At 45.9% G+C, this 27,371-nt stretch overlaps 1 protein-coding gene across 10 annotated transcripts in view; it reads right to left on the bottom strand.

Annotated features, from left to right (window-relative positions):
* Positions 1 to 27,371, bottom strand: part of LOC127058304 (ankyrin repeat and fibronectin type-III domain-containing protein 1-like) — a 698,608-nt gene that overhangs the window by 465,471 nt on the left and 205,766 nt on the right. For all 10 annotated transcript variants that reach the window (XM_050968088.1, XM_050968089.1, XM_050968080.1 and 7 more), the window contains exons 3-4: positions 20,900 to 21,093; positions 12,775 to 13,004 (exon numbers count right to left, since the gene is read on the bottom strand). In XM_050968088.1, the coding sequence (XP_050824045.1) occupies positions 12,775 to 13,004; positions 20,900 to 21,093 (424 nt within the window). The remainder of the gene's footprint in view (positions 1 to 12,774; positions 13,005 to 20,899; positions 21,094 to 27,371) is intronic.

The raw sequence follows: 27,371 nt of genomic DNA, 5'->3' as shown, positions 1-27,371 counted from the left end.
TTTGTTCTGTCTGGGTCCTTCTCCCCTACACACGGCTCCATTCAGCCAGAAGGTCAACTCTTCTCTACTCTCCGCACCAGGGTCAAGACGGCTAGTGCTAGAAACAGCCCTGGTGCATGGCCTACTTCTCACCCTCTACCCACCAGCTGTTCAGTGAGCCAGGAGCAACTCATTAATGCGGGGCTGGCTATAAAGAGCTACTGCAGACTGGTCCAGAGCTGCTACTAGCTCTCTGGCTAGAGCACGTGGGAGAAGAATTAATCTCTACTCCTCACGTCCCTCGGTCAGGTCAGTTTTGGGTCGACATATATGCTTGTCCACGCCTGATGGCAGCCCTGGGACTGAGCCATTATCTATTGCGCAATGTGTGACCTCAAAACACACACAGGAGCCAAACAAATTTTAATCCTGCATATCAACAGCTGAGGGACTATGGAGAGAATGCACTGGCCCAACAGCAGGTGTGAGACAGCAAGTGGTATGCAGGTCAGGATCACCAAAGCTACACAGGGGCTCCCAACTGGAACAGCAGGGAGTGAGGCAGGGCAGAACCGGTGATCAGGAACAGTCAACATGGATTCACCAAGGGCAAGCCATGCCTGACCAACCTGATTGCCTTCTATAATGAGATAACTGGCTCTGTGGATGTGGGAAAAGCAGTGGATGTGATATATCTTGACTTTAGCAAAGCTTTTGATACGGTCTCCCACAGTATTCTTGCCAGCAATTTAAAGAAGTATGGATTGGATGAATGAACTATAAGGTGGATAGAAAGCTGACTAGATCGTCGGGCTCAACGGGTAGTGATCAAAGGCTCCATGTCTAGTTGACAGCCAGTATCAACCGGAGAGCCCAGGGGTCGGTCTTGTGGCCGGTTTTGTTCAATATCTTCATTAATGATCTGAATGATGCAATCAATTGCACCCTTAGCAAGTTTGCAGATGATACTAAGCTGGAGGGAGAGGTAAATATGCTGGAGGGTAGTGATAGGGTCCAGAGAGACCTAGACAAATTGGAGGATTGGGCTAAAAGAAATCTGATGAGGTTCAACAAGGACAAGTGCAGAGTCCTGCACTTAGGACGGAAGAATCTCATGCACTGCTACAGGCTGGGGACCGACTGGCTAAGCGGCAGTTCCGCAGAAATGGACCTAGGGATTACAGTGGATGAGAACCTGGATATGAGTCAACAGTGTGCCCTTGTTGCCAAGAAGACTAATGGCATATTGGGCTGCATTAGTAGGAGCATTGCCAACAGATAGTGATTATTCCCCTCTATTCAATACTGGTGAGGCCACATCTGGAGTATTGTGTCCAGTTTTGGGCCCTCTACTACAGAAAGAGAGAGGCAAATGTGGACAAATTTGAGAGTCCAGCACAGGGCAATGAAAATGATTAGGGGGCTGGGGCACATGACTTATGAGGAGAGGCTGAGGGAACTGGGCTTATTTAGTGTGCAGAAGAGTGAGGGAGGATTTCATATCAGCCTCTCAACTACCTGAAGGAGGGTTCCAAAGAGGATGGAGCTAGGGCATTCTCGATGGTGACAGATGACAGAACAAGAAACAATGGTCTAAAGTTGCAGTGGGGGAGGTCTTGGTTGGATATTAGGAAAAACTATTTCACTAGGAGGGTGGTGAAGCACTGGAATGAGTTACCTAGGGAGGTGGTAGAGTCTCCATACTTAGACGTTTTTAAGGTCAGGCTTGACTAAGCCCTGGTTGGGATGATTTAGTTGGGGTTGGTCCTGCTTTGAGTAGGCGGTTGGACTAGATGTCCTCCTGAGGTCTCTTCCAACCCTAATCTTCTATGAGCCAGCTGTACTAGCAAACTGGGGGGGGGGGGGTAGAGGGGAGGAGGAAGAAGAGCTGTAAATTACTTGCCACTTCATACTTGGCTCAAGTCAGTCTTAACCGTTGTTCACATTCACAGACTCTAAGATAACAAATGATTTATATTAGCGCACAAGATGTATATTAATTTCATAGGCAGTGTCAAGGAGTTTTCCTGATTTTAGTGGCAAAGATGCAAGCAGACCATTAAACAGCACGGAATGCAAGCGTTGCTATTGGGGTGAAAGCTCTGAACAATAGGAGCAACCTAGCCCTCCAACAAGTTTACATTTCCCAGAAAAATTCCTACTGCTTCTCAGCGATACAGTCATTCTACTTGCACGTGGTGATTTAGAGAAATGCAACGGAAGATAGCTGCCAAGAGGCATACCCTTACAGCGTGAAAGCAGGCAGCCAAGTATACTGCTAGGCAGAGTTCATCCAGGGAGAATGCCTAGAAAATTGAACAATAGAATGAGGACTTGGAAGCAAATTAGCACGGTTTTGCTCAGATGGTGCACAAAAACGTGTCATTGATTTGCTATTTGTCTGGTTTTGAACCCTGCTAAATTGAATGAGAATTGTATGCCCTTGAGCTGCTATATCCCCATCAAACCAATGAGACAGCTACTCCACTTTTACATCTTTATTACTTATTTGAAAAGACCAGCCATGGGCTAAAAATGTAAGACACCCTTTTCATGTAACAACAGGTATATAAATGGGGATACCACGTCAAGATGCTTGTTTCAGTGATTCATTATCTGGTCTATTTCAGAGATTCAGGCTTAATTCTCCACCATGCCCAAGTGGAAAGATCCCCCACGGACCATAAGTCAGCTGAGAACTGGATATATCAGAGCCTAGCTCTGCCTCCTCCCCTTCCCTCACATGTTCTGTCTCCTCCCTGCCTCAGAGAAGCCTTTGCCTTCCCTTATGCCACACAGTAGGTTCCAGCACAGTAGATGACAGATGCAGAAGGCAGCAGAACTATCACTGCCAGCTTTGCACTGGGGAGATTCCTTTGGCTGTTTCAAGTTCACTCTGTGCTGCATAAGCAGAGAGCCGTCCCTTTAGGTCTGTAATACCAGAGACGGATAATGGTGTGATCATCTTAGACCAGGTTTACCTCCTCTATCACCACTAACCTGCTACTTTGTTTGCCTTTGGGAGCAGAGCAGATCTATTGCATCTCTCCACCAGATACCAGGTTCTCCTTAGCAGCCCAGCTTTTGGTAACTACAGTACAATCTCGCTAATCCACACTTCACTCACTACCATAAAAAAAAAAAAAGATTTCTCCCCGCTTTTAGCAGACATCTCACTGCTGCATGCTCTTATCTCACTGCTTTTACTACGCACACAACAAAACACTTACTACTACATTAGGAACTATTATTATAATTAAAAAGACACTTGTAAAATAAATTAATAAAGTACATTTTGTCTGGCGCTACTCATGCTTGTTTATTATGATTATTGTGTTGGTTCACTTACTTGCTAATTTGCTAAACGGAGTGATTCAGTGATCTCTCCCACTCAGTGTCTGTTACCAAGGCTTGTTCTGCTGCCTGTTGCACTCCTATGAATAAGCTGCTATTTGGCTAAAGTGTCATTTTATTTATTATGAGGATTATTTGTTAGGGTTTTTTGCATTGTTTTTTCATAACACTCATCAATGAGTGATAGATTGCTCAGTTGCTGACTATTTGCCAGAGTACCATTTGGTGTAATTAAATGACACCCGGTATATATATTTTAAATATAACTTTGTATTTTACCTTCTCAAGAGAGACATTCAAAATGTGCTTTGCGAAGGTTAGGACAGCATGTGCTCAGTTCCAACAGGACACCTATTGTGTTGCTCAGTCACTTCAGTTATACATTTGACCTGCTCGCTTTATGGCTTAAGCCTTAAATTTCCCTTTTCGTTTTAGTTTTTGTTACACAAAAATAAAGGGAACAAGCAATAACTAACTGTATGTTTGCTGAGGATTTCTGGAACAATGTAAGCATAAGATATTTTTGCAGCAGTACAGAAAAAGAATTAAATCTAGTAGATCAATTTTACAGCTGGTGTAAACTGGAGACAGTGGAATTACAACAGATTAATTATACCCCAGCTGTCAAAGTGCAATAATATGCCATACCTTTCAATACCTCACTGTACACAATACAGCATACCTTCCTAATACCCCACTGTATACACTATTTTCAGAGCTTGTAACTTATAAACCCCCTGTTCAGTATCCATGTATTGTACTAGAAATAATATTGATGTATCCATGTAACACACAGCCACTGCAGAGATGGGTGCAGTAAAACAAGTTACAATTCTACACTGGGGTTCCCAGTTGAGGGTACAGGCCATGAGACTGCTGCTTAGTTACCAAAACTCCAAGATGGAATCTCCTTGTATCACATGACTCACTGTTACTGTAAGGTTGCAATGTTTCTATGTGGAACTCTGCTTATTTCATTTCCATAATACTGTTCTGAAGTCCATCAATAGTTGAGGGACTTTTAGATTGCTCTGGACTCTGTAGGAACGGGAAAGCTACTTAAGCTTACATGGAATACAATGACCCTGCCTCCCTTCAGCACTTTCCTTGAAACAAAAGTCTATCACGCAGCAAGTTTCCCTCTTCCCTATTGACCTCAGCCCCATTGGTCTGTTTATCCAACTCCTGTGTCTTGTCAGGGATCCTAGATTGTAAGCTCTTTAAGGCAGAACGTGTCTTTGTTCTCCTCGGTGCTATGCTGCTCAGCACAAGAGGGCCCCAAGCCCTGGTTGGGGCAGGTAAGTGCTACTACTGCCATACATAATACAAAATAATATTAATAACAAATACTGATTTTAAAAAAGTAAATCACTAAGCACGAAGCCAGTTTGGCCACAGCTCCTCATATCTCACCTGTTTGAAAGCCAGTCTCCCTGTGCCTTTGATTCATTCAGCTATCTCATTCTGTCCAGACACTGCATGGGGCACACTTTGTGCTGCAGATGGTGGCAAACAGTTGCCACCAGGTTACCCCCGTATCCAACACACTTGCTGGGACAAAGCTGTTTTCTTTAACCCATAAGCCAGTTAAACATGGAAATCTCAAAGGCATTGAAGCATGTCAGTCTAAGGGTTTATGAAGTTCACACCATGCATGCACACACCTGCCATCAAGCGAGCCAGCTCACCAGCAGTTTAGGAAGATAATGAAGGATTATCTATGTGTTGACACTCAGGATCGCTGCACACCTGTTGTGTACTTTGCACCTGGTGGGAGAGAGCAGCTAACAGCACTTTGTCTTTATCTTTTCTTGGTAAACTCTTTGCAGTGAAAGCATTACCATCAACGCTACTTTCTGTATTTCCAATGTGAGCTGGAAGTGGCTCTCTTGTTACATAGCTATAGCAAGACCACCAAAATACTACTATAGGAATAGGGGATATATGCTGTAGACCTACAGCAAACCAACTTAATGAGGTGCCACATCAGAATGTGCTGTTAAGGGCATACTGTGAAAGGAGGCATCAGCTAAACATGCTGTACAGCTCTTCCAGCATTAGATACAAATCACATTCCCAGCAAAACAAGCAGAGGAGTTTGTGGCTTTCTGAGGAGCCTAGGGTCAGCAACTGCTTCTGTCTCAAGGCTAGGAGAGCGGGTGAATAACGAAAACCAAAAGACATTGCTGAAAAACACACCCACAGCCCTGCTTACTATACAGTAGAGCAATTTCCCCTCTTTAAAGCCTATACCTGAGGAAAGAATCGAATGTGGGGATATGATGTTGACCCTGTCTAGACTAGGAAATAGGTTGTATTGAAAAACATGATAGTTCAAGCATGTTAGCTAGGATGCTTTTAAACACAGCCTATTTTCCCAGTTTAGACGTGCCCATTCAGAAGAGGGGCAAGGAAACAAGGAAGAGGCACTGGGCATGTTAGGAAGTCCCGGTTCAAACCACTTGAGCATCCAACCAGAGAACTCAAATACATACATTCCAAAACAGAGAACTCAGCTAGCCTTGAGCTGCTCTTGTCAACCCCAATAGTAAGGGCCTTAGCAAAGTGAAGTTCACTTGTCTGCAGACACGACAGCACGAACAGAAAATCCCTGGGAATTGTGGTCCTACCATAATTAATCATGTGAGGGAGGAAATCCGGGGTATTTTGATTTCGACCTGGGATTCTGGGATGGCAATGAAGTGAGTGCGCATTTGCCCTGGGCTACCACTACATACACACACACTATCCCACTCTTTTCCTAGAAGCCAGAGAAGTACTCGGTGCTTCTCTTTGTTTCAATTTTTAAAAAAAACACTGAATTCAGTGCAGACAAGAAGTGCCAGACTGACTGGCCTAGAGGTCGAGTCGTTTACAGCACTGACAAAGGACTTGGAAATCCTCTAAGGATGCCTTACAAATACAGCACAAGCTGCTGCAATGCAAACTTCCTACCCATTGCCCTGCCACTGTGACTCACCTTAAACTGGGTGGTCGCCTCGAGGACTGAGGGGTGTTGGGCTTCCACGCCTCGTTCAGTTTTTGGCCTCTCTGTTGAGGATACCAACAAGAGAGACTGTCTTGTGATGGGGGTATCCGCTAACAGGGAACTACCAAGCTATACAGCAATTCACTCTTGAGCTTCCCGCAAGGATCTGCCGCTGCTGGGGAAGGCATGGGAAATACAACCCCTGGCTTTCTCTGACAACACTCTGCAATTTTCTCTGCTTCCTCAGCCAAGGCCACTGTGTTTGGTAGCCATGCCTGATGGGAGCCGTCCGCACTTCACGCCAGCACCAAACTCAAAAAAATGACAATTTCCCTCAATAAACACAAAGACAAGAGAAGCAGGAGGAGGGATCACCATGCTCTTCAAAGCACAGCCCCAGCAAGATCCAATTCTCCTCCTCCTCAGGACTGTAGGCACAGATAAGCCTCAAAGGCCTTTTCCTTCCAAATAAAGTGAGAGCAGGGAAAAGCACCTGTGAGCGAAAGTGGAGCCCACTGGGCAGGAAATGAAAGCCAGCCCCTTGCCCATCACCTAGTAAATCAATACAACATGCACCATGGCTTAGAAGCCTGCACGATGCAATTGTGACAATCAGCCAGCAAACAGGACCCTAATGGAGTATCCCCTACGCAGCCAGGGAGCTGGTGGGGAGCAGGACTTCCAGCTCCTTGGTCAGAGCCATGTTCTTTTTGTTTGTTTGCCTCAACTGATTCACATCTTTGGAAAAGGGGGAGCAACTAAAGGAGGTCTGTACAAGTCTGAAAGCCAAAGCAATCAAAGGTTCCTCACTCACCCCCTAAGGCCGACACTTCACTAACATCACACAAGCCTTTAAGGAGTTAAAGGGAAGGGCTTATTTAAAAGAAGAACCCATCCTGACAATCACAAGAAAAGGAATTCATTTAAAATTCAAATTATGCAAATTAAAATAATCTGTACAAGTGGTCCCTCATTTGACAGCAGTGGAACTAACTGCATGTTCTGCTAGCTGGCTCCATGACAGAGAATCGTAGCCTCTGGGTGCAAGAATCTAGCAACTGAGCCTTCACCTCAGCGCACTCCACAGGTGGTACTTTGCAATCACCTCAAGGAGGTGGGGGCAGAAAGAAACCTTATTGATCCCGGGGGAAAGCACACTTCTTCTGAACAGGTGCGGGAGGGGGGTTGATTTATCCTGGTGATGGTGAAGTTGCCTTGACTTTAATAGATAATATCACCTGATTTTTCACTGAACAGCTCAAAGCATTTTATAAAGGAGGTGACTATCATTATCCCCACTTTACAGATGGGGAAACTGAGGCATGGCACAGGGAAGGGACGTATCCAATGTCACCCAGCAGGCCAGTGGTAGAACCAGGAACAGAAGCCAAATCTCCAGGATCAAGTCCGGTGCTTTATCCACCAGGCCACACTGCAATTCAAAGATTATTTAGCAACACAGATACCATCCCATGCACATTCCTGCCACTTTGGAGACAGCACTATGAAGCCCAAGACACTTGTTCATTCTCAGTAATGAGCTTCCCATTTTATTTTCCTTGTAGAAACCCTGATGTCCACAGCAGAGTCCTGTGCTATGCAAGAGGTCAGACTAAAGGATGACAATAGCCCCTTCTGGCCTTGGAATCTATTAATTGATGTGGCTGGAATGCATTAAACACTTAAGATGACCATGGTTACTGTTGTATACAGTGGCTTAAAACTGTTTAGACCCAGTACTTAGTACCAGGAGTATGTACTATAGGTCCCTGGGACACTAAGTGTTCCCTCTATACCTACTGTACCTCCCCAGTCCCTTCTCTACTGGATAGCACATTCTTAAGCAACCCTAGTAGAGCCTAAACCTGAGTTACCACACCAGGATCACAGATGCTTCCCAGAGATAGAAATGGGAGCAACTACATCATGTGGCAGAAGCATTTCAGGCTGATTTTTAATACAAAAAGAATGAAAGTCTGTAATTAAACATTAAAAACTGGATAGCAGTAGCAATACTGAAAACTCAATCAAGTTTTGATGGGAGACTTTACTAAGAAGTCCCAGGTGTGCAATCACAGAAAAATTAAAACCATCTCCTATCATCTGATGTTTTATTGTTCCTCAAAACAGATGGAGCAGATCACAGACCTTACAGACATGAAATCACTCTACCTACCCCTGAAATGCAGCCCCTGCTGAGGTAGGACACAGGAGCTGTTAACTTCACACAGCAACACAACACAACAATTTGGAATAGAAAGTGAGGACAATACCATGTAGTTTGCGGGGCGATTGTAGGTAGATGGAAGTAACTGCTGAACCTTGATTGCAATTTGAGCTTAACACGAGATGTAGCTTTTTTTGGCAAAATAGTTAAGGACATCACAGTCTATCACCAGTTGTCAGGACCTTCACTTTAATTTGAAAGATGGCATTGTCAGCTGCGAGTGCCCCCTAGAACCACACTGGGGCACTGGTTCTGGACTGATGCAGAACCTACCTAATAAATCACCACCACCATTTCCTGCAGCTGGGATTTCCTCTGAAGTTCCTCATTCAAGCACTCCCCCAGGCAGGATGTCCCTACTATACCAGTTATATCCATTGAGATCACAGCCCATAGCAATATGCTTTTTGGATATTAAGCAGTTCAGAAAGGAAATAATGAGAAAAAATAACTGGCAAAATCCCAATATACTCCTGGATGGACAATGCGAATCAGCTATGTTGGCTTGACACTCAGCTTTAAGGGCCTGATCCTGCTTCCTTTGAAATCAAAGAAAAAAATCCCATTGACTCCAATGGGCAGGATCGAACCTTAAAACAGAATGCAGGGGTGAGAGGAGAGAATGGAACTGACAATTGGTGCCACTGGCACCCATTATGTCTCACCAGAGATGTGTACGCCAGGTAAGAGTTCTTTCCATTCTGTCTAGTGTTATGGAGCATTTCTTGACCTTGGCACAAAAGAAGGAGGTGCCCTTCCCATTAGAACAATTGGGCGGGGGAGTGGGGCAAGAGTTTTACAAGTAGATGTCCTGTATCTGATAATGCTAGCTTTTCTATAGCACTTCTCAGCAGGAGATCTCAATGCGCTTCACAGTTTTAATGTATTTATCCTCACAACTCCTCTATGAGACAGGGCAGCGCTATTATCCCCACTGTATAGATGTGGGAACGGAGGCACAGAAAGGCTAAGTGACTTCTCCAAGGTCAGACAGCAAGGCTGTGGCAGAGCAGGGGATTGATCCCAGATCCCAGTCTGCGTCGGTGCCCTAAGCACTAAATCTGAATCTCTAAATCAGATGCACGTTTCAATCGGAGTTTTGAAAATTAGCCTGCTCATACAGGTGCCTAAGCAGGATTTATTTTTAAGTCTTTCTTGCCAGTCTTCTTAAGAAAAAGGCATACAAAAACCCACTGCTCTAGAGGAAGCCCTACAGAAAAAGGAGCAAAGCTGCTCATGGTATGAAAATAACTTGCTTTTGTTTTCAGAACAAGCAATCTGAGCTAATTTGAAAGGGGAAAAATCTTTCAACAGAAAAAAAAAAAAAACCAACAGCAGGTTCCAGAAGGAGTAATAAAAAGAATGAATGCACCCAGGATGTGCCATGAGGCCTTAGACCATGTCCCATCTGGACCGTGTTCTGCCTCTGGCATTTGCCACCACCTGCTATGCTACAGAGCCAGAACTATCAGTGAGAAGGCAGGAAGGAACAGATGGTCAAGGGCACTGGCGTCTGTCACATCAGAAACTCAGGCCACCCTGTTGTGAGGTACTTCAATGTTTTCATAGTCAAGAGCTCCGGAGCGCTACCCGCTTGTCATAAGCCAGGAACAGCAAGACCCAAGGGCACAGAGGAATCTCTATCCCAGAGACTCTTAAAGGAGTTTGCTTAATATTCCATGCCCACGTCTGGCCAGTATCACAGTCCCACTGCATTTATTACTCTCGCTGCTAATGCAGAAGGCACTATACTTTGTTCAGGGTAAACTGATCTGATCTGGAAAAGCAAAAGGTGCCTCTGATACAGGAAAAGCCTCCAATATTTCCGTATCAGTCTCTTCATAATCACCTCTCCTTCACTCACACTCTGATGTGCGCACAAAGCTAGAGGTGGGGAAACTTGTATGGCTTAAAGGACAAAGAAGTCGGCAGAGAAAAGAGATTCCATTTCTTACCCCACAGCAGAAGAGTCTCCCTCTAAACATGTCTTTACAGTTACTGCTAAGAAACCTTGCGCTGTTTATGCTGGTGCCCACAGCAGCTGGTTTCAGCCGGTTCCTACCTCTAAAACAGCACAACCCAGAGACTTAAGTTTATTGCTTGTGGTTCACAGCACTGGGATCTTAACAGGCATCCATAAAAATTCACTGCAGGCTTCCGCTTCTATCACCATATGAAAAAGCAACAACCCATAGATAAACTCAGAATTGTCATCCCAGGAGATGAAAGAGAAATCACATTTTACTGCCCATCCAAACACAGGGACACACGTAATGCAGCAGAGATGTGCACACACAACTGGGAGGGAAAAAATCCTCTGCTGGGATCTCTCAGGAATGCTTCCAAGCCAAGAGTGACTGTGGATCGCCCCAAGGAAATGAGGTTATAAAAGCAGTTCCCAAGAAAAGATGCTTATCCATGGAAGAACAGAAGCAAGATCAGGTCTATCACCAGAAGGAGCAGCTCTTCCTCTTGGCTAGAGGAGAAGAAAAGTTACCAAGCCCCCTGCTGCAACAAAAGACTCTGAAAACCACTGGGGTGAAACAACAAAAGTTACACAATTATCACAGGTGCTGAGCACTGCTCTGCTCTCTCTACCTCACTGTCTGTAGGAGCTCGGCAACCCCCTTCCAGTCCTCACATTCTTTCCCATCATTTCCATGCCCACATCAACTCCAGCTTCAGCAGTGTTGAATTTCACTGCAGGGTTACCCGAGCCCCTCATTACAACCCTGAGGCCAGTAATGAGCCAGGGAGACAGCTGTATCAATGTCCATATCGGGTGTCGCTCAGAAAGAAAAGCAGCAAACCCATTAAACTTTAAACAGAAAACTTCCACTAACTGCCTCATGTCCTGGCTGGTGCTGCTCCTGTGTCCTCTTTTAATCACTCTCAGAGGACTGACTCCTAGGCAAAGTGCTACACTCTGCCCCCTGCCCCCCATGATGCCAAGTCAGAAGCAAAACTAATGCAAGCGGTTTGGTTTACTTGGGGCGGGGCAGGGGAGAGAATAGGTTGCTTTCTCTCTGTTAGTCTTAGTCTTCAAATGACAACAGCAGACCCCAGCTTTCCTCCCCATCCCTAAGCCCCCTTTTAGATGGAGTTAATTTATTGCTCATGGAAGCGAATAAATAGCAACACTGAAACTGGAATAGCAGAGACAAGTCACGTGCAAGATCTATGTATGCAACCAGCCAATGCAGCTTCATCTTCACCTGGCGATCCCAGTTCTCAGCTCCACATAGCTCTGCCAATGCACCATGCAGCAGCATGTCCAACATTATGACAGTCCCAGACATGCACCTACATCTGTCAAGGTGCCTCTAGCCTGACCTGCAGTACTGCCTCCTTTTCCAGGATCTGCCAGCGCTTTTCACTCCTAACCCCACCCTCCTGTTCTTCCAGTCCCCCCAACCCTCAGTGCATCCTCTGCTATTTCAGTGCTAGGACCACATATAGCTCTGCTAACACATCCATAGGTATTTCTATCTTCCTGGTACCTCCTCATCCTGTCTGTTCTGACCTGCTGCCCCTGCTGTTATGCCAGGCCTGGATCCTTTTTTAAGCAGAGACTACCACAAGGCCAAACTGCATGTTGAGGATTAAAGACTGGAATGAGAACACAAGCCCATTTTTATTTGAGGCCTAAAAAATAAAATCAAGATTTGAATGGCAGCTTCCAGAGGTGACGAGATAGCATGTTACCACACTGCATTACCCAGCCTAAGCAGGAGCTGTCTCTGACGAGCAGGGGCGGCTCCAGGCCCCAGCACGCCAAGTGCGTGCTTGGGGCAGCATGCCGCAGGGGGCGGTCTGCCGGAGGGTCCGCTGGTCCCGTGGCTCCACGCAGGCATGCCTGCGGGAGGTCCACCAGAGCCGTGGGACTGGTGACCGGCAGGGCACCCCCCACGGCATGCTGCCGTGCTTGGTGGCAAAATGTCTAGAGCCGCCCCTGCTGATGAGATCTTTTCTTTTAGCAGTAGGGATTTAAAAACCTGACAAACGAGACAAATCGGTTTTGTGGCGTGATTTTGCCAAACTGCAGACGATGCTACTGCCATCTGTTTGACCAAGCTGGGGAGTCAAACTATTTTTTAACATGTTTTGAATAAAAATAACCATCCAGCATGTCACTGTTTTTGAAAATGTGTGCACATGTGCAGGTAACCTTCAATACAAACTATGGGAATTCGGGGGGGAGCAACACCTCCCATCAAGTACTCACAAACTGCCTCCTGAGCTTGGTTTTGACACGATCAGCCTTCGTCTCCGACGGGTGGAGAGAGTAGCTGAGGGAGCTCAAGTGGTTGTCCATAGACAGGCTTTTCCTCATGTAGAAGGAGTGCGTCCGGAAGTGGCTGAATGGGGCCTCGTCCATGGCAGTGCAGAGCTGGGGCCGGGGAGTGGTATCCCCAGGAGGCTCCACACAATCGTCTTCCAGCTGCCAGGCCTCCCCTGTAGGAAGGGAGACAGAAATCCAGCATTAGAAGGGGGCAGGAAGCTGAAGGCATGGCATTTGGCTCCCACATCACAGCTAATTCTCTCCCTTCTGCACGAAAGTGCTGCAAAAGACAGCAGGATTTGAGGGCAAGGGAGCATAAATGGGGCACTGATTGGGTTGGGATGGAACCTCGGGACCACAGCTGATCCAGTGGGAAGCTTTAAGAGGAAGACAAAGCTAGTAATCATTCTAAATACACCCAACCTTATGGACTCTGGGTGAAATCCAGCCCAGCAGGGAGGAGCCCATGCCTAGTCTATGCTCTCTGCTTATGTCCCACCCAGGGTAAGGGGCGCATGGGCCCTGCCTTGGCTCTCCGCAAAGGGTGAATCTCCTAATATGTCATTTGTTGCTGCATGTCAGGTGACCAGCTCCCCATAAGTCAGAAGGTTCCATGTACGGTGTTTTGGAGGATGCCGCTCGCTCTCAGCCACCAAGGAACCAGAACAAAAAAAAAAGCCATTGCCAAATCAGAGATGGAAAAAACAGGCCATTCTCTAACCCACCCTGCAGGCAGTGAAGGACTGTTCCCTGCAGCATGTTTACTAGGGCTTTGTGCAGTGTATTCTCTAATGAAAGGAGCGGAGGTATGGTCTTGTACTTAAAGCACTAGACTGGGACTTGGCTCTAACTGTGACACCTTGGGCAAGTCACTAAGCCTCTGTATGCCTCAGGTAACATTGTACAAGAGAGACAAGGTGGGTGACATAAAAGCTTCTACTAGACCAACTTCTGTTGGTGAGAGAGAGAAGTTTTTGAGCCAAGATACTCCGAGTGTCACAGCAAAATGCAAGGTGGAGCAGATTGTTTAGCATAAGTAGTTAGCTCACGTTGTAACAGACCTTGAATGGTCCCTTAATACCTCTGCAGTCCATAGCCCAAAAAGAAGGGGTTAGTGGGTTACAGATTGTTGTAATAAGCCAGATATCCAATGTCTCTTTCAGTCCATGATTTTTAGTGTCTAGCACAGTAATGAATTTAACTACTGAGGAGGAGAGGGATAGCTCAGTGGTTTGAGCATTGGCCTGCTAAACCCAGGGTTGTGAGTTCAATCCTTGAGGGGGCTATTTAGGGATCTGGGGTAAAAATCTGTTTGAAGATTGGTCCCCCTTTAAGCAGGGGGTTGCACTAGATAACCACTTGAGGTCCCTTCCAACCCTGATATTCTACTTAAAATTAAACAATCTGTTCCATCTTCCATTTTGCTGTGATGCTGGGAGCACATTTCCCAGACCTGAAGAAGAGCTCAGTGTGTCTGGAACACTTGTGAAAGATGGGACATGGTGAAAAAGAGAGAGCCTGCCACAGAGGAAAACAAATTTGAAAGACCAAAAAGAGTAGATACTTTTAACAGGCTTGTCTATTTCAGTGCAAAAAAAAAAAAAAAGTAACGAAACATGCTGTTAAATGCCTTTATAACATCACTGTTCTGTTATGCTGTAAACAGCTTGGCTATCACATGTATTTTCTCGCCAAACTTGTCTTTTTACATTTGGCACAGTGATTTTTTCTCTGCTTCCCATCCCCCCTGTTTTTCCCAACCCAAACCATAATAATTTACTTCTTAATAATAATAATTAAAAAATAAAACTTGCTCAATTCCAATAAAAATAAAGTTGCCAATTATTAGGCATTAAATATAAATAGAATGATTCTCCATCAGAAATTCTCTCCTCCTGTTAGTCATCCCTCCTGCAAAGATCATTCGTATTCCCCCTTTGGAGACTTCAAAGCCTTAGACCAACAGTGCTCTTGCCCTTATAAAGGCCAGGAATAAGGGCAAATCGCTTAAAGTTCTACCAGAAGATGAGCCCCTGAGGTGAAAACCAGCCACAAAACAGCAACAAACTGGACTGTTGTTTACATAGGTTTTTCTCCACTTGGCCTTTGCTGCATGCCCTGTGTAAGGGACCGCAGGCAGCTGAATATCTCAGAGCAGACTTGGGATGGAGTTTCATATGAAGCTAGCAGCATGAGAGAGAAGATATACTGTCTAAAATCTATTGCTGCCCAAACTGTGTCCAGCTATTCTGGTGTCTATTGTAACAAGCAAGCCTGTTCCCTAAGCCCCTAGACTTGTTTAAAGCAGAAAGACGGTGCATGCAGTGCAGAGTCCTGCCACTGAATTAGAGCACACAACCAGAAACTCAGCTTGAAGAAGGGATGGTTGGGGAGAGGGGAGGTTAAAATATTAACTATGAAACAAGCTGAAGAGCAATACATTCCATTTTTAACACCCATTTTAAATTTAATAAGCTGCTGCTGCTCCTCTCCAACTGTCAACTCATACAGTACAGGAACCTCTGTTTGAAAGCTGTGATTATTCAACACATAAACACATCAATTTAAGCCCAGATTCAGACTGCCACTGTATAATATTGTTCTGGGAGAGAAGCAGGAAATGGCATGACAAAACAACCAAGCTGAGGATACACAAAAGAAAAGCCTCATTTTTTAAGGCAGACCCCAACAATTTCAACTTACCACCTGAGCCATGCACAGAGGAGAGCTAGCCTGGGTCTCCTTGCAAGGCTACCTGTCCTTTTCAAACACATATGGGGAGGCCAGACCAGCGGTATGACAAGTGACACACTGCTGTTAGGCACAGTTTGCACTCCTCTCCACACCTCCGCTAATGAATCACTCATCACCTGCAGCTCCCTTGTAGCCAAGTTCTGTGCCCCTAAAGTAAGCTTGTAGCACACCCTGCTATTCAGTTCCTTTGCCCCCAATGCAGCTCTGCCCTGACTGCTGGTGCCTGCTGCTTCAGAGTACTTCAGTTTAAAGTGATTGAATCTGGTTACCTACAACCTCTGTTAATTTCAGGGAATCTAACTGTGCTGTAAAGACAAAATAGGAGGATTGCAAAAAATGGGGAACCAAGATCCACTGAAATGTATCCATTTTGGAGAAACTCCCCTGCTCTCATGTTCCAAAGCGCAGGGAAATAGGATTAAATGGCATGGACTTACTGAGCCTGATTCTGGGTTCATTTACACCAGTTTTACACAGGTTTTTCTCCACTTGTCCTTTGCTACATGCCTGGTGTAAGGGACAGCAGCCAGCTGCATGTCCTAGAGCAGCCTTGGGATGGATTCGTGACTTCCCTCCCTGTTCCCCTCATTCTCCTCGAGGAAGTGATCTATGCCACCTTTTTATTTGAGTAAAGATTATTTCCCACCTAGCCAAGGTTTCACCACTCAAAGGCACGTACACCAGGCATACAGCTCCTCCTCTCCCCCTATCCTCCCGCCAAGATGTGGACACACAGGGATTGGGTGGGGAAGGTCTTACTCTGCAGTCCCCACTGAGCTCAATCATGTTGCTCCTGATTTACACTAGTGTAAATCATATCCCCTACAGCATGGAGGGCAGGAAGGGCTGGTGGCCCCAAGTATGATTCCATCCGAGACTCTAGGTACATGCTAGAGCAGCTAGCCTCTCCCGCCACTAGCCCCACCGCAGCTGCACTGTTATTTGTAGCTTGTACAACTACTGAGCTGGAAACAATACCTCCAGCTCCAGTGTACACAGACCCTGAGGCACCAAAGTACATGGACAGGTTCTCAGTAGAGCTCAGCACAATGTGAGCCCAGTGTGGAATGCGAGGAGGCAGAGGAAGAGCTAACAAACGGCTACAGCCCCCTTCCAATGTAAGGCAGGGGGAGCTGCAGAGCTTGGAAGCATAAATCCCTCTTGATGTGGGACAGAGGGAGTTCGGGAGATTAAACATAAAACATGGAGACAGCCGCCTTTGGTGCAGGACAGAGCTGATAGGGTTTAGGGACAGCCCCCTCCCATGGCAGAACCAAGGAAAGACAAGACCAAAATCAATTTCCCTCCAAAGACACAGAGATAACAAGTAAGGACAAGGAAGCCATGGTAGGCCCAAGAGAAAGGAGACTCATTCCCCAGAGACAGGCTGCTGGGAGTGTGAAATCTCGCAGAGTGCTACAGAATGTGATGCCAGGGGTATAATCATTTGGACTCAGCTGGAATTATCATGACCCACTTCTAACAGCAACTGTTTGTCCAGGTCTGCATCCTGCTATATTCCAGTTCTCATGGCCATGAGGAATTTCCCAGCTAGTCCAATAGCCGGGGAGAGAGCACAGCTCCATCAAGGATTCCACGGATAGACAGGAGTGTGCCCAGTGCTTGTCACGGCTCTCTCTCACTCCCCTAGACAATGCCTCATCGGATGAAACTTTACAAATTAAGGGAAAGGCTGGCCTGCAGTCTTGGTTTAACTTGTTCATTTTTTGGTGGAATCAGGTGCCCTACTCCATTTTCCCTCTTTGAGGCCCTCTGCACGGGACCAACTCTCCAGCCAAGACTGTCAAAGACCTCCCTATGGAGCCAGACATCACTCGCACAGAGGTCTCGGCATGTCCTGGGCATGTCCCCTCCTTCAGCCCAGGCACTCGCTCCAAAAGCTGGATGGAATCACTGACAGTTTGAGAGTGAAGGGCTGAGGAATATACTGGCTGGCCAAAGAAGGCTGGAGCATCCTATTGGACTAGAAAGTGATTCTGTCCTGCCATCTCCCTGGGAAATTCTTCCCAGCCAATGTGAACTACGGGCTTCCTGACAAGCCAACCCACCAGACTGACTTTTTGCATGCTGCAGGATACCTCAGGTTATCTGGAGGAAGTCTTGGCTAGACAACTTCAAATTGATCGGGCTGATAACACAAGCAAGACAAAATGGTCTAAATCATTAAAGCTGGTGGTGTTAGGTGGAGAGTCAGAGCTCTTAGGCTCTATTCCCATTTCTGGTGATGACTCGGTGCGATCTTGGATAGGTCACTTAAATCTCTCAGTGTCAATTTCCCCCATCTATAAAAAGATAATGATACTAGCGTACCCATAGGAGTGCTTTGCTGTGAGGTTCAGTTCAGCGCATTAAAGTTTGCAGAGCACTCTGATATTAGTGGATAAAAGGAGCTCTAAGGCCTAATTTATTAACTGTTAACCTTGCCAAATTGCAATTCAGATTAGCGTACCAAGAATCCAGTCACCGCAAAGGGAAGTTTCTCTCTTTTTTTTTTCTTCCCCCTCATCACTATTGTACCTTTCTGGGTTCAGTGGGTACCTAATTAGCCATTTCCCACTGGGTGCCACAAAGCCAAAAAAGCAATCTGACCAGAATACTACAGCTCTCAATACACTGACTAAAGGGTATCTCTCTGTTCTATTTCATATGAAGTATGAAAACTCATGCCATCACCAGAAGAACTGAGCATCTTCCAACAGTGCATAGAGTGACCTGACTAACCTCTCTCCTGCATGGTTCGTTCTCTCTTATCCCTTCCTCAGGGCGGCAATTCCATGAGCAGTGGAGTGTTTGGTTTTAGGTTGTAGGGATTTTTTTTTAATGTCCATGCTGCTCTGTATTTATGTCAGTGAAGGCAGGTAGAAGAAGTGTGCCTGGCAGTTTGAGAAGAAGGTGGTGAGGTTTGTGATGGTCGTTCATGCCTGAGTTTGTTTTACAGACTCAGACTGGCTCCCAAGAAAGCTCCAGAAACTTTATTTTGTGGTAAAAAGTTCCACTGGACCTGAGGTGAAGCTGTTGGCCACAGTCCTCACTCTGGAGTTTTAGAGGATCTTTTACATATCCTGGGGCCAGGCCATTGAGGTCTTTGAAGATAAAATCTCTCTTGTGCACAAATGACTCCTGCTAGATGCTTCACTTGCTTCACTGCCCAACAAAGGGTATGGCTACATCTGGAATTTCAAAGCGCTGCCGCGGCAGCGCTTTGAAGTGTGAGTGTAGTCGGAGCAGCAGCGCTGGGAGAGAGCTCTCCGAGCGCTGCATGTAAACCACATCCCTTACGGGTGTAGCGTGCAGCGCTGGGAGCCGTGCTCCCAGTGCTGCTGCCCTGATTACACTGACGCTTTACAGCGCTGTATCTTGCAGCGCCCAGGGGGGTGTTTTTTCACACCTCAGTTGCAGCGCTGTAAAGTGTGAGTGTAGCCAAGGCCAAAGACTGTTTATCCAGCTAAACCACAAGAAGTCTGTGCATGTGAACAAATGCTAGTTGATGACTAATGAAATCCTGAGGACTGGCAGAGCATAGCCAACTACTCTCAATTTCAGTCTGTTTATAAGCTACTTTATTTTCCACCTGGGAGCACTGACCTCATGAGGATCACTTCCCCTTTATCAACCTTTAGCTGGGGAGAGGGCAGCCTATGCCCTCTCCCAGGTCCTCCTCCAGGCACCACCATTGCAGGGAGAACTTACAGATTTGAGGGCCTGAGAGGAAGACTCAGGTGCTCACGACAGAAGTCAGTATGGGAGGACAGCCTAAATATGGCGGAGGATGGCGTGGATTGCACCCTCAGCAAGGTTGCAGATGACCCTAACCTGGGAGAAGTTGTAGATATATTGGAGGGTAGGGATAGGACACAGAGGGACCTAGACAAATTAGAGGATTGGGCCAAAAGAAATCTGATGAGGTTCAACAAGGACAAATGCAGACTCCTGCACTTAGGACGGAAGAATCCCATGCACTGCTATAGACTAGGGACAGAGTGGCTAGGCAGCAGTTCTACAGAAAAGGACCTAGGGGTTACAGTGAATGAGAAGCTGGATATGAGTTAACAGTGTGCCTTTGTTGCCAAGAAGGCCAATGGCATTTTGGGTTGCATAAGTAGGAGCATTGCCAGCAGATCAAGGGATGTGACCATTCCTCTCTATTTGACACTAGTGAGGCCTCATATGGAGTCAGGAGAACCAGTCCAAAGGAATGGTGCCATTTATAAGCTTCTGTTTGCACATAACGACCTAGGGAACTAGCAATGCCAGCAAGAAAAACACAGAGTTCAGAGCATGAAAACTGAACCAGAGCTTGAGGAAAGATTCCACTGTCAGTTTGCAGAGGTCTGGAAGTGGGGATTATATATTTTAGAAATGTAAGCATGCTGGGGGAGGGAACAATTTTCTCTGGGTTGCATTTAGTGCTGGACTGGTAACACTGGAAAATGGAAGGCCCTGTTTACGATGAAGTTTTTAGCAAATTCTCCCATTACGTAGTTGCCCCTGTGCAACTCCACCAGCGTTAGCAATGGTGGGAGCACTAATATACACTAACGATCACTAAGCCTGCTGGGTCTGAGCAGGGTTAGATAACACAGTGGCCACTGCATATTAGGGCTCCCACCGCTGCTAGCAGGTGGAGCTGCAGCAGGATTAGCTCAACGGTGGGAGAATGTGACAAAATGATCAGGATAGATAAAGGCCAAGGTGCATTCCAAACCTGGCAGACGTTTGTAACGGCAAATTGTGTAGTGCCGCCTCAGTCTAGGATTGATGGGAGAGACTTGTTTCTCTGCCAAGACTGCTGACGAAGCTGCTAATTAGTTCCAGCCACCGTGATGTTTGTTATGCTGTAAACATTTAGTCTACTATGAAAGAGACTGACACCCCATTTCATTTTGCAAGGCCAAAGACTCATCAGATGGTGGTGACATTTGCTTTGGTCCCTTCTGACCCAGACTGTAGCTGATGCAGTGACCCAGAGTCAAAAGGCTCTTTATGCTCCATTACCAAGTCACTGAGCCTCTCATTTGGTTTTCAGACTTTTCAATGCACTTCTACCACCAATATACTAAGGGGTAGGGGGGGGAAGTTGTCTGAATAGGTTGAAAGGAATGCTAAGGACTGGACAAAGCAACAAGGGTGATTATGATTTTTACTGTGATAAATCCCCTGGTGGCTGGTTTCTTAAAGAGGCTCATTTGGAGGGGGTTTGGGAAGAATGTTTGTTAGGATTTTAAAAACCTCCTCAAGACTGAAACATGCAAACACAAGAAATGCAGACACACCAACATTTACTGAAACTCACCAGCAGAGGGCACTGTGCACCCTTTCTGACAATCCGAGGCAGAGCGGTTCTCGTACTGCTTCTGCTCTGGCATCTCCTCCCTATACAATTTTGAATCCAAAAGAGGAACCCTGCTGAGGACAGGGGACTGAGGAATGCTGGGAAGGGTCCTTGACTTTCCCAGGAGAGGCCTCTGCAGTTTTCTATCCAGTGATCTAAAAAAACAAACAAACAAACTAGGAAACAAAGTCCATGTGTACGGACATTTCAGCACATGAGTGGAGCATCATCACATCTCAGTCGGATACTCAACTACAGCTCATTAGCGCCACTGGAGCAGACAACCACCAGGTGTATTTGTTTTGCCCCATTCAGCTCCGCAACCCAAGGATATCACTGATATCTTAGCCAAGTATCTTCCCCTTTCTCTTCCTAGCAGTGGGTTTTAATTAAAGGCTGTAATTTCGGATGTAAATCACAATTAACGTTAAGGAAAATAGTGGTTATAAATTATAGTACATACCACCAGCCCCACCCCCACACTCGCCCCCCCTCCAAAGTACAGGATAATCAAAACTAACCAAATACATAAACATAAGGCTTGGGATTAGAGATGTGTGAACTGGTTTTGGGCAAGGGACTCACCCAAAACCAGCTTCTGAAATCTCAGAGATCCAAACAATTTTTGGAGGCTGAAAAAATTGGGGAGGAGAGATGGGGAACACACAGTTAGTTTTAACCATCTCCCCCCACATCTCTACATTTCCTTGTTTCATCCAGTAGCTAAAGTCTCACGGGATAGTGTTCTTGCAGTGTTCCTAGCCTGATCAATACCAAGACACCTCAGAAATCTCACTGAAAGACTCTAGACCCAACTCTCCCCCACACACACACAAAAAAAAGAACAAAACAAAGACGTTTGGATGGATTTCAGATGAGCATCCACATTTGCACATTCTTACTCAGACAAAAGCTCCAGACCGGCAGAGGTTTGCCCATCCCCACTACATACATTTTTTTTTCCTTTTTGCAAATGCGACTGCAGTCCCTGATTTGTGCTGGGATTAGATGTAATTTATGGGCAAACACCACCACCATGGCCAGAGGGGAGCTGCAAAATGTTACATTAAATTCTGCGGGATATTAATGTATCAGGCACTGGGAGCAGAGTACCAGGCATAGGTAGCACTGAGCCTGGTCTGAAGTCAAGAGAATCTTTTCATTGACTTCTGTGGGCTTTAAATCAGTACCTAGTGTGTACAAGTCTTTTCCTGGAGAGGCCAGGGTGCATATGTGGCTTAGGAGAGAAATGAAATTAATTCAATCTGCATATAGTTCACAGTGCGTGTTTGTTTTACAAAACTACCACTGGGGACTTTGCAATGGTCATGCCACTATATGCAGAGCACAGCTGAGGTGCACAGACAGAGCTGTAGTTTTGTACAGCCGCAGCCTGCCAGTTCTAAACAGCATCCTTGACACTTTGCTAACCTTCACATTGAAACTTAACACGTTCAAAAAGTCAGAAGTTTAATTCGATGTTTTCTTATGTGAAACACCTCTCTCTGGAACACACTTTACCACTACAAAAGGGTTGCAGATTACCATACTGCTTTGCTAAATGAAGAGGTTCTGTCCTGGTATTTTAGATTTTAAAACATTCAGTAGTTTTGCATTTACATCTCAGTGCTTTTAAATGCACCAGTTTGTGGCTTGGGATTCAACCAGAGAGAGATGTTAGTCTTTGAGATGCTCATAGCTAGATGTGCCCATAACACCACCAGGAGATGAATCGCACTTTGGGTGGAGAAGGGAGAATTCCCACCCTAGAGAAGCCTGTTGAGGGCAATGAGTTATACAGAAGGAAATGAAGAACAAAGGTTATATACAGCAACCAGGGACTTATTTTTGTTTTAAATCTGGACAACGAAATTAAATTCCAAGGAACACCCTGCTTTGTGGACTCACCAGCGCCCACACAGTTCTGCCAGCCTTACTAATAACTGTCAATTAACACTGCTTAGTACTAGGAAATCACAGCTAAGCAAGACAGGCTAGGATGCTGAGGATTATCAGCCATGCCACATCCCATTAGTGCAGACCCCTGATGAGGGTGCAAAGGCAAGTAGAGAAGCCAGAGTCAACTCTATTACAGCCTACAAATAGCTGCTGTTTGGCTTTTTGGTTGAAGGAAGAATGTACAATCAAAGTTTGACAAGGGTGGAAAAATCCTTCTGCCTGCAGATGGGGAATTAGCCAGGAGCCCAATGACAACAGCATCAATTCCAGCCACTGAACAGCTGAACAAGCGTAAGATGCAGCACACAGGGAGCCACTGCAGGGCTAAAGGAATGGACCACAAGCTGCAAAGGGGAGTGGAAGTAGCTTACGAGCCCTCTAGCACAATACAGTGAGAACCCCACCAAGCGGAGAAGAGGGAGGACAGTTGAGCCACCTCCCCACAGCAACAATTCCATTTCATTCTCCACCCACCCAAACCCACCACCACCACCCCCCACACACACACACAGCCAAATTCCATGGCCCTTCTGTTTAGGATAGGGGAGTACAGAACCCTGAAAAACAACTATCTAACAAAAGCAGCAAAGAATCCTGTGGCATCTTATAGACTAACAGATGATTTGGAGCAAGAGCTTTCGTGGGTGAATGCATCCGACGAAGTGGGTATTCACCCACGAAACTCATGCTCCAAAACATGTTAGTCTATAAGGTGCCACAGGATTCTTTGCTGCTTTTACAGATCCAGACTAACACGGCTACCCCTCTGATAACTATCTAACAAAGGCCACCAGATCTGTTCCCTGTATGTACTCAGGGTCGGGGCAAAACACAAGTCATACCTCAGGCTAATGCTATAGTGAACACAAGAAGACAAAGAACACCACAAAGAAACAAACTCTGCCCACAGAGGACAATCAGTTACACCTGTGCCCTGCACTGAATCCAGCAAGGGCAGAATATATTACCAGTAATGCACGTGAGCAGCAAAGGATGCAGCTGTAGTCCCCAATTCCAAGGTGAGTTTGCAGGCTTAAGGGTGTGCCTAAACTGCAGTCGAGAGGTGCGACTGCAGTGCATTGCTACAGTGTACTCCTACCTAGATCAGCGCTAGCTCAGTATGCCTATATGTGCTACCATCACACCTCACGGCTGCTGTGTAGACATACCCTGCATTTTAGGCAAACCGGGCCAGATGCTCAGCTGGTGTAATTTTGCGCATGCTAGTTAAAAGAACTCATCTCAATTTACACACATGGAGGATCTGGTTCACAATCCTTTTACTTGTAAAGAAATCTGTCCTGGAAGGCAAAACAGAACAATCACCAAACTGCAAACTGCCACGTACAGAATAGCACTGCACTTTTAGTACCGCCATGTCACAGAGATGCAGCTTCAGCAACTGACAGCAACACTGGGGATCTCCAAAAATGCAGCACTACATCTGGGCAGCAGCCCCTGGGACCTCAGGGTAACAGATAATGCAGCGTTGGTTCTGGGGACCACCCTGGCGGACCTCTGGATTTGAGGGATTTTAGTATTCGGTGTGTCTACAAACTGTAGATTTTAAATAATTCACTGCACATTCTGTAGGCTCCACCAGAGGCTGGGCATCCCCAGTGGATGACTTTTCCAGCAACTGCACAGTGCCTTTGCTATAAAGCAAAGGAACCAAATGGAAGTAAGAAAGCAGGAGGGTAGAATAGGAGAGAATGTTAATATTAGTTAAAAGAAGGTTGAGACAGATCCAGAGAGATGCTGAGCCCCTCCTTATAAGGTGCTAAGTGCCCTTCACTTCCCCTGATGTCAATGGGAGCTAAACTCAGTCAGCACTTTGCAAAATTAGCTCCATCCTTTGCACGTACACATCTCTCCATGGAAAATGCCTTCCTGCTAACTCAAGATTCTGATTTTGGTCTTATCTTGCACTAAAGCCACTGTGCAAAGGTAAAGAAAGAGAGACAAAAACCCAAACCTCTCTCTTACCCTTGGAAAAATCAATTCAGCAACTGCAAAAATGCAGCACACAGCAGAAAAGGCTAGTTATACAATAGGCCCCAATAAACTTCCAATCAATTTCAGTGATTTCCCAGAGTTCTACCCAAGAGAGCACTTTATACTTTAACATCCTCACCTCTCTTCCCATCCACCCAAAAGACTCTCAAAAACTAACATTCAAAAGAGACGAAACTTTAAAGATGCAAGTTTGCTCAGGGAGGAGAGGGGAGTCAACTGCTATCCACATCGCCAGTTCTTAGCTTCTCTCTTATATTAAATTCACAGGCAAGCTGTTAGCTCACGTCTTCTCTCCCTCTTTTGGCTTCAGTCGGAGTTCACTCACAGCAGAGTGAATCAGGAACCAGCCCACCAAAGGGAATGGAGTTACACCACATTTAGACCGCTCTGAGATGAGAATCAGGCCTGTTATCTAGAAATGTGAACAGGGGGAGCAGCTGCAAATACAGGTATGTCTATACCAAAAATGTAAAAAGGTTAGCTAGCAGGCTGGAGGCTGTGCTGCTGTGTCTTCAGGGCTATTTTAACCAAGGTTAGCTAAGCCAAGTTAAGAACGCACCTTTTTTGTTGTTGTTGAGTGTAGACATAGCCTATATCAACCTCAGCTTTACTGCTGCCCCAAGCCCCGCTCACCTCCTCTAAGATTTGCAATCTGAATGTAGATTGTGGTAGTGTCCACAGTGCACTGGGTGATTCCCCAAGTCAGAGGAAGCCATTCCCTGCGCTGGAGAGCTCACAGCCTGAAAAGACAATGACAAACAAGGGGGAGGGGAAAGGGAGACAACAAGCCAAATGATCGGGTTATGATCAACTTATGTCCTGTCCTATTCAGTTCTTATGTTAGGCCCATCACTATGGTATTAAGCTCACCAACTCCCCCCACCCTAGCAATCCCCAGCTTCAATCCCAGTGTCAATACATCCCTGCCCTCCTAATGTTCACGTGAATAGGAAGTTCACTGATGAGAAAAATGAGGTAAATAAGCAGACATTTTAACCTGCTAGTTGTTTGTAGGTGTCTTAGAAGGAGCAAGTCTCAAGAAGAGATTTAAATGACAGGGTGGCTTTGCAAACCAAACCAGATCAAAAGGACGTTCTCGCTCGGATTCAGGAAAGCATAGGTTTGAGTTCATCCCTCTTCAGGACAGCACTTAGGGATGTGCTTATCTTTCCACGTGTGTTTGAGGCCTGTTCTTGTCAATGGGACTGAAGCCCCTTCAGAGCTGAAAAGGGATGCTTTCCTGAAATGGGGCCTCTATGCACAAGGAAGAAAACATGGAGAAAGGTATGAGAGAAGCAGATAAATGAGGCATTGAGGTTGACGTCACTGGCACAACAGAAAGTGTGGTGGAGAGAAGGTGTCAGGAGAGATTGGTTATAGACCAAGGACTCTGTACCCTGGGCTGTGCAGTTTTAGATATGTAATTATAACACCCTTAAAAGGAGGTGTAACTTGGCAACCTTATCTTAAACTCTGCAGGGTTTTTGTCTGGATTCAAGAAGGACTAGAGATGCTCTAAGTCAGGGTGAAATGGCACTTTTATTTTAAGCCTCTTTTGGTGGCTTGGTGACCACTACTTCTCAGCTTGTTCTGCACTGATAGGGTTCTTCAAACCTAGGGCCCAGCAACTTGACGGGACATTTTACAATATTTAATGGATACAAAGTAAAGAACTAAACACCCTGCCCTAAAGTACTTATAATCTAAGAGTGCAAATGCAAACATTTACAGTGGGCAAAGAGGAGAAAACACCCACCCACATGGTGACACATAATCAATTCTTTTCCAGCACAAGTTTGTACAGATGCTAAGCTCTTTGAGCAAGGACTGTATTTTTGTGATAGGTTTGTACCACATCTACCACAATGGGGCACCAGTCTCAGCTGGAAGCCTCTAGATGCACAATACAAACAAACAGTTAATAAGTGTACAACAACAACAACAACAACAACAACAACAACTTTGGGAAGGGAAGAGGCAGGAGAGCATGTATAGAACATTTTGGCCTCCTTGGTTGTCCCCCAAATCACCTAAAGCAAAGTCACACTTTGTGGTACGCACAGTACTTTACCCTCATCCCCTAAGTTTGCTAAACCTTTGTGCAGTCCACTGGGATTGGAAATAGGCAGACTCTCAGTGAAGGACATAACTTGGGCTGTCCATGGCTTTGGCATGGCTCAGGTCCCATCTACACCACACACGTTTCATCAAGTTCACAGAGAGTTTGTATGGAGAATGGGGAGGCTGAATGCATTGGGAAGGCTGATTAATGGATTTATTTTCCAGAGAAGCTGGAATTATTTTTAAGGGGGAGTTGATGTCTCAGGGATGTGGGACACACACAGAGACACTGGGGAGTGGGAAGGGAGCACAGAAGTATTTGACGGGGGATGGGGAGACTGTAACCATAACTGGGAACTCCATACAGCCCCAAGAAGGGAGAAACTTGGAGGCCCAT

This window comes from Gopherus flavomarginatus, chromosome 9 (genome assembly GCF_025201925.1).
Source record: "Gopherus flavomarginatus isolate rGopFla2 chromosome 9, rGopFla2.mat.asm, whole genome shotgun sequence".
In the NCBI taxonomy this organism is placed as follows: domain Eukaryota; kingdom Metazoa; phylum Chordata; order Testudines; family Testudinidae; genus Gopherus; species Gopherus flavomarginatus.
Note: the sequence above shows the minus strand (reverse complement) of the source record. Positions and strands in the feature narration are given on the sequence as shown.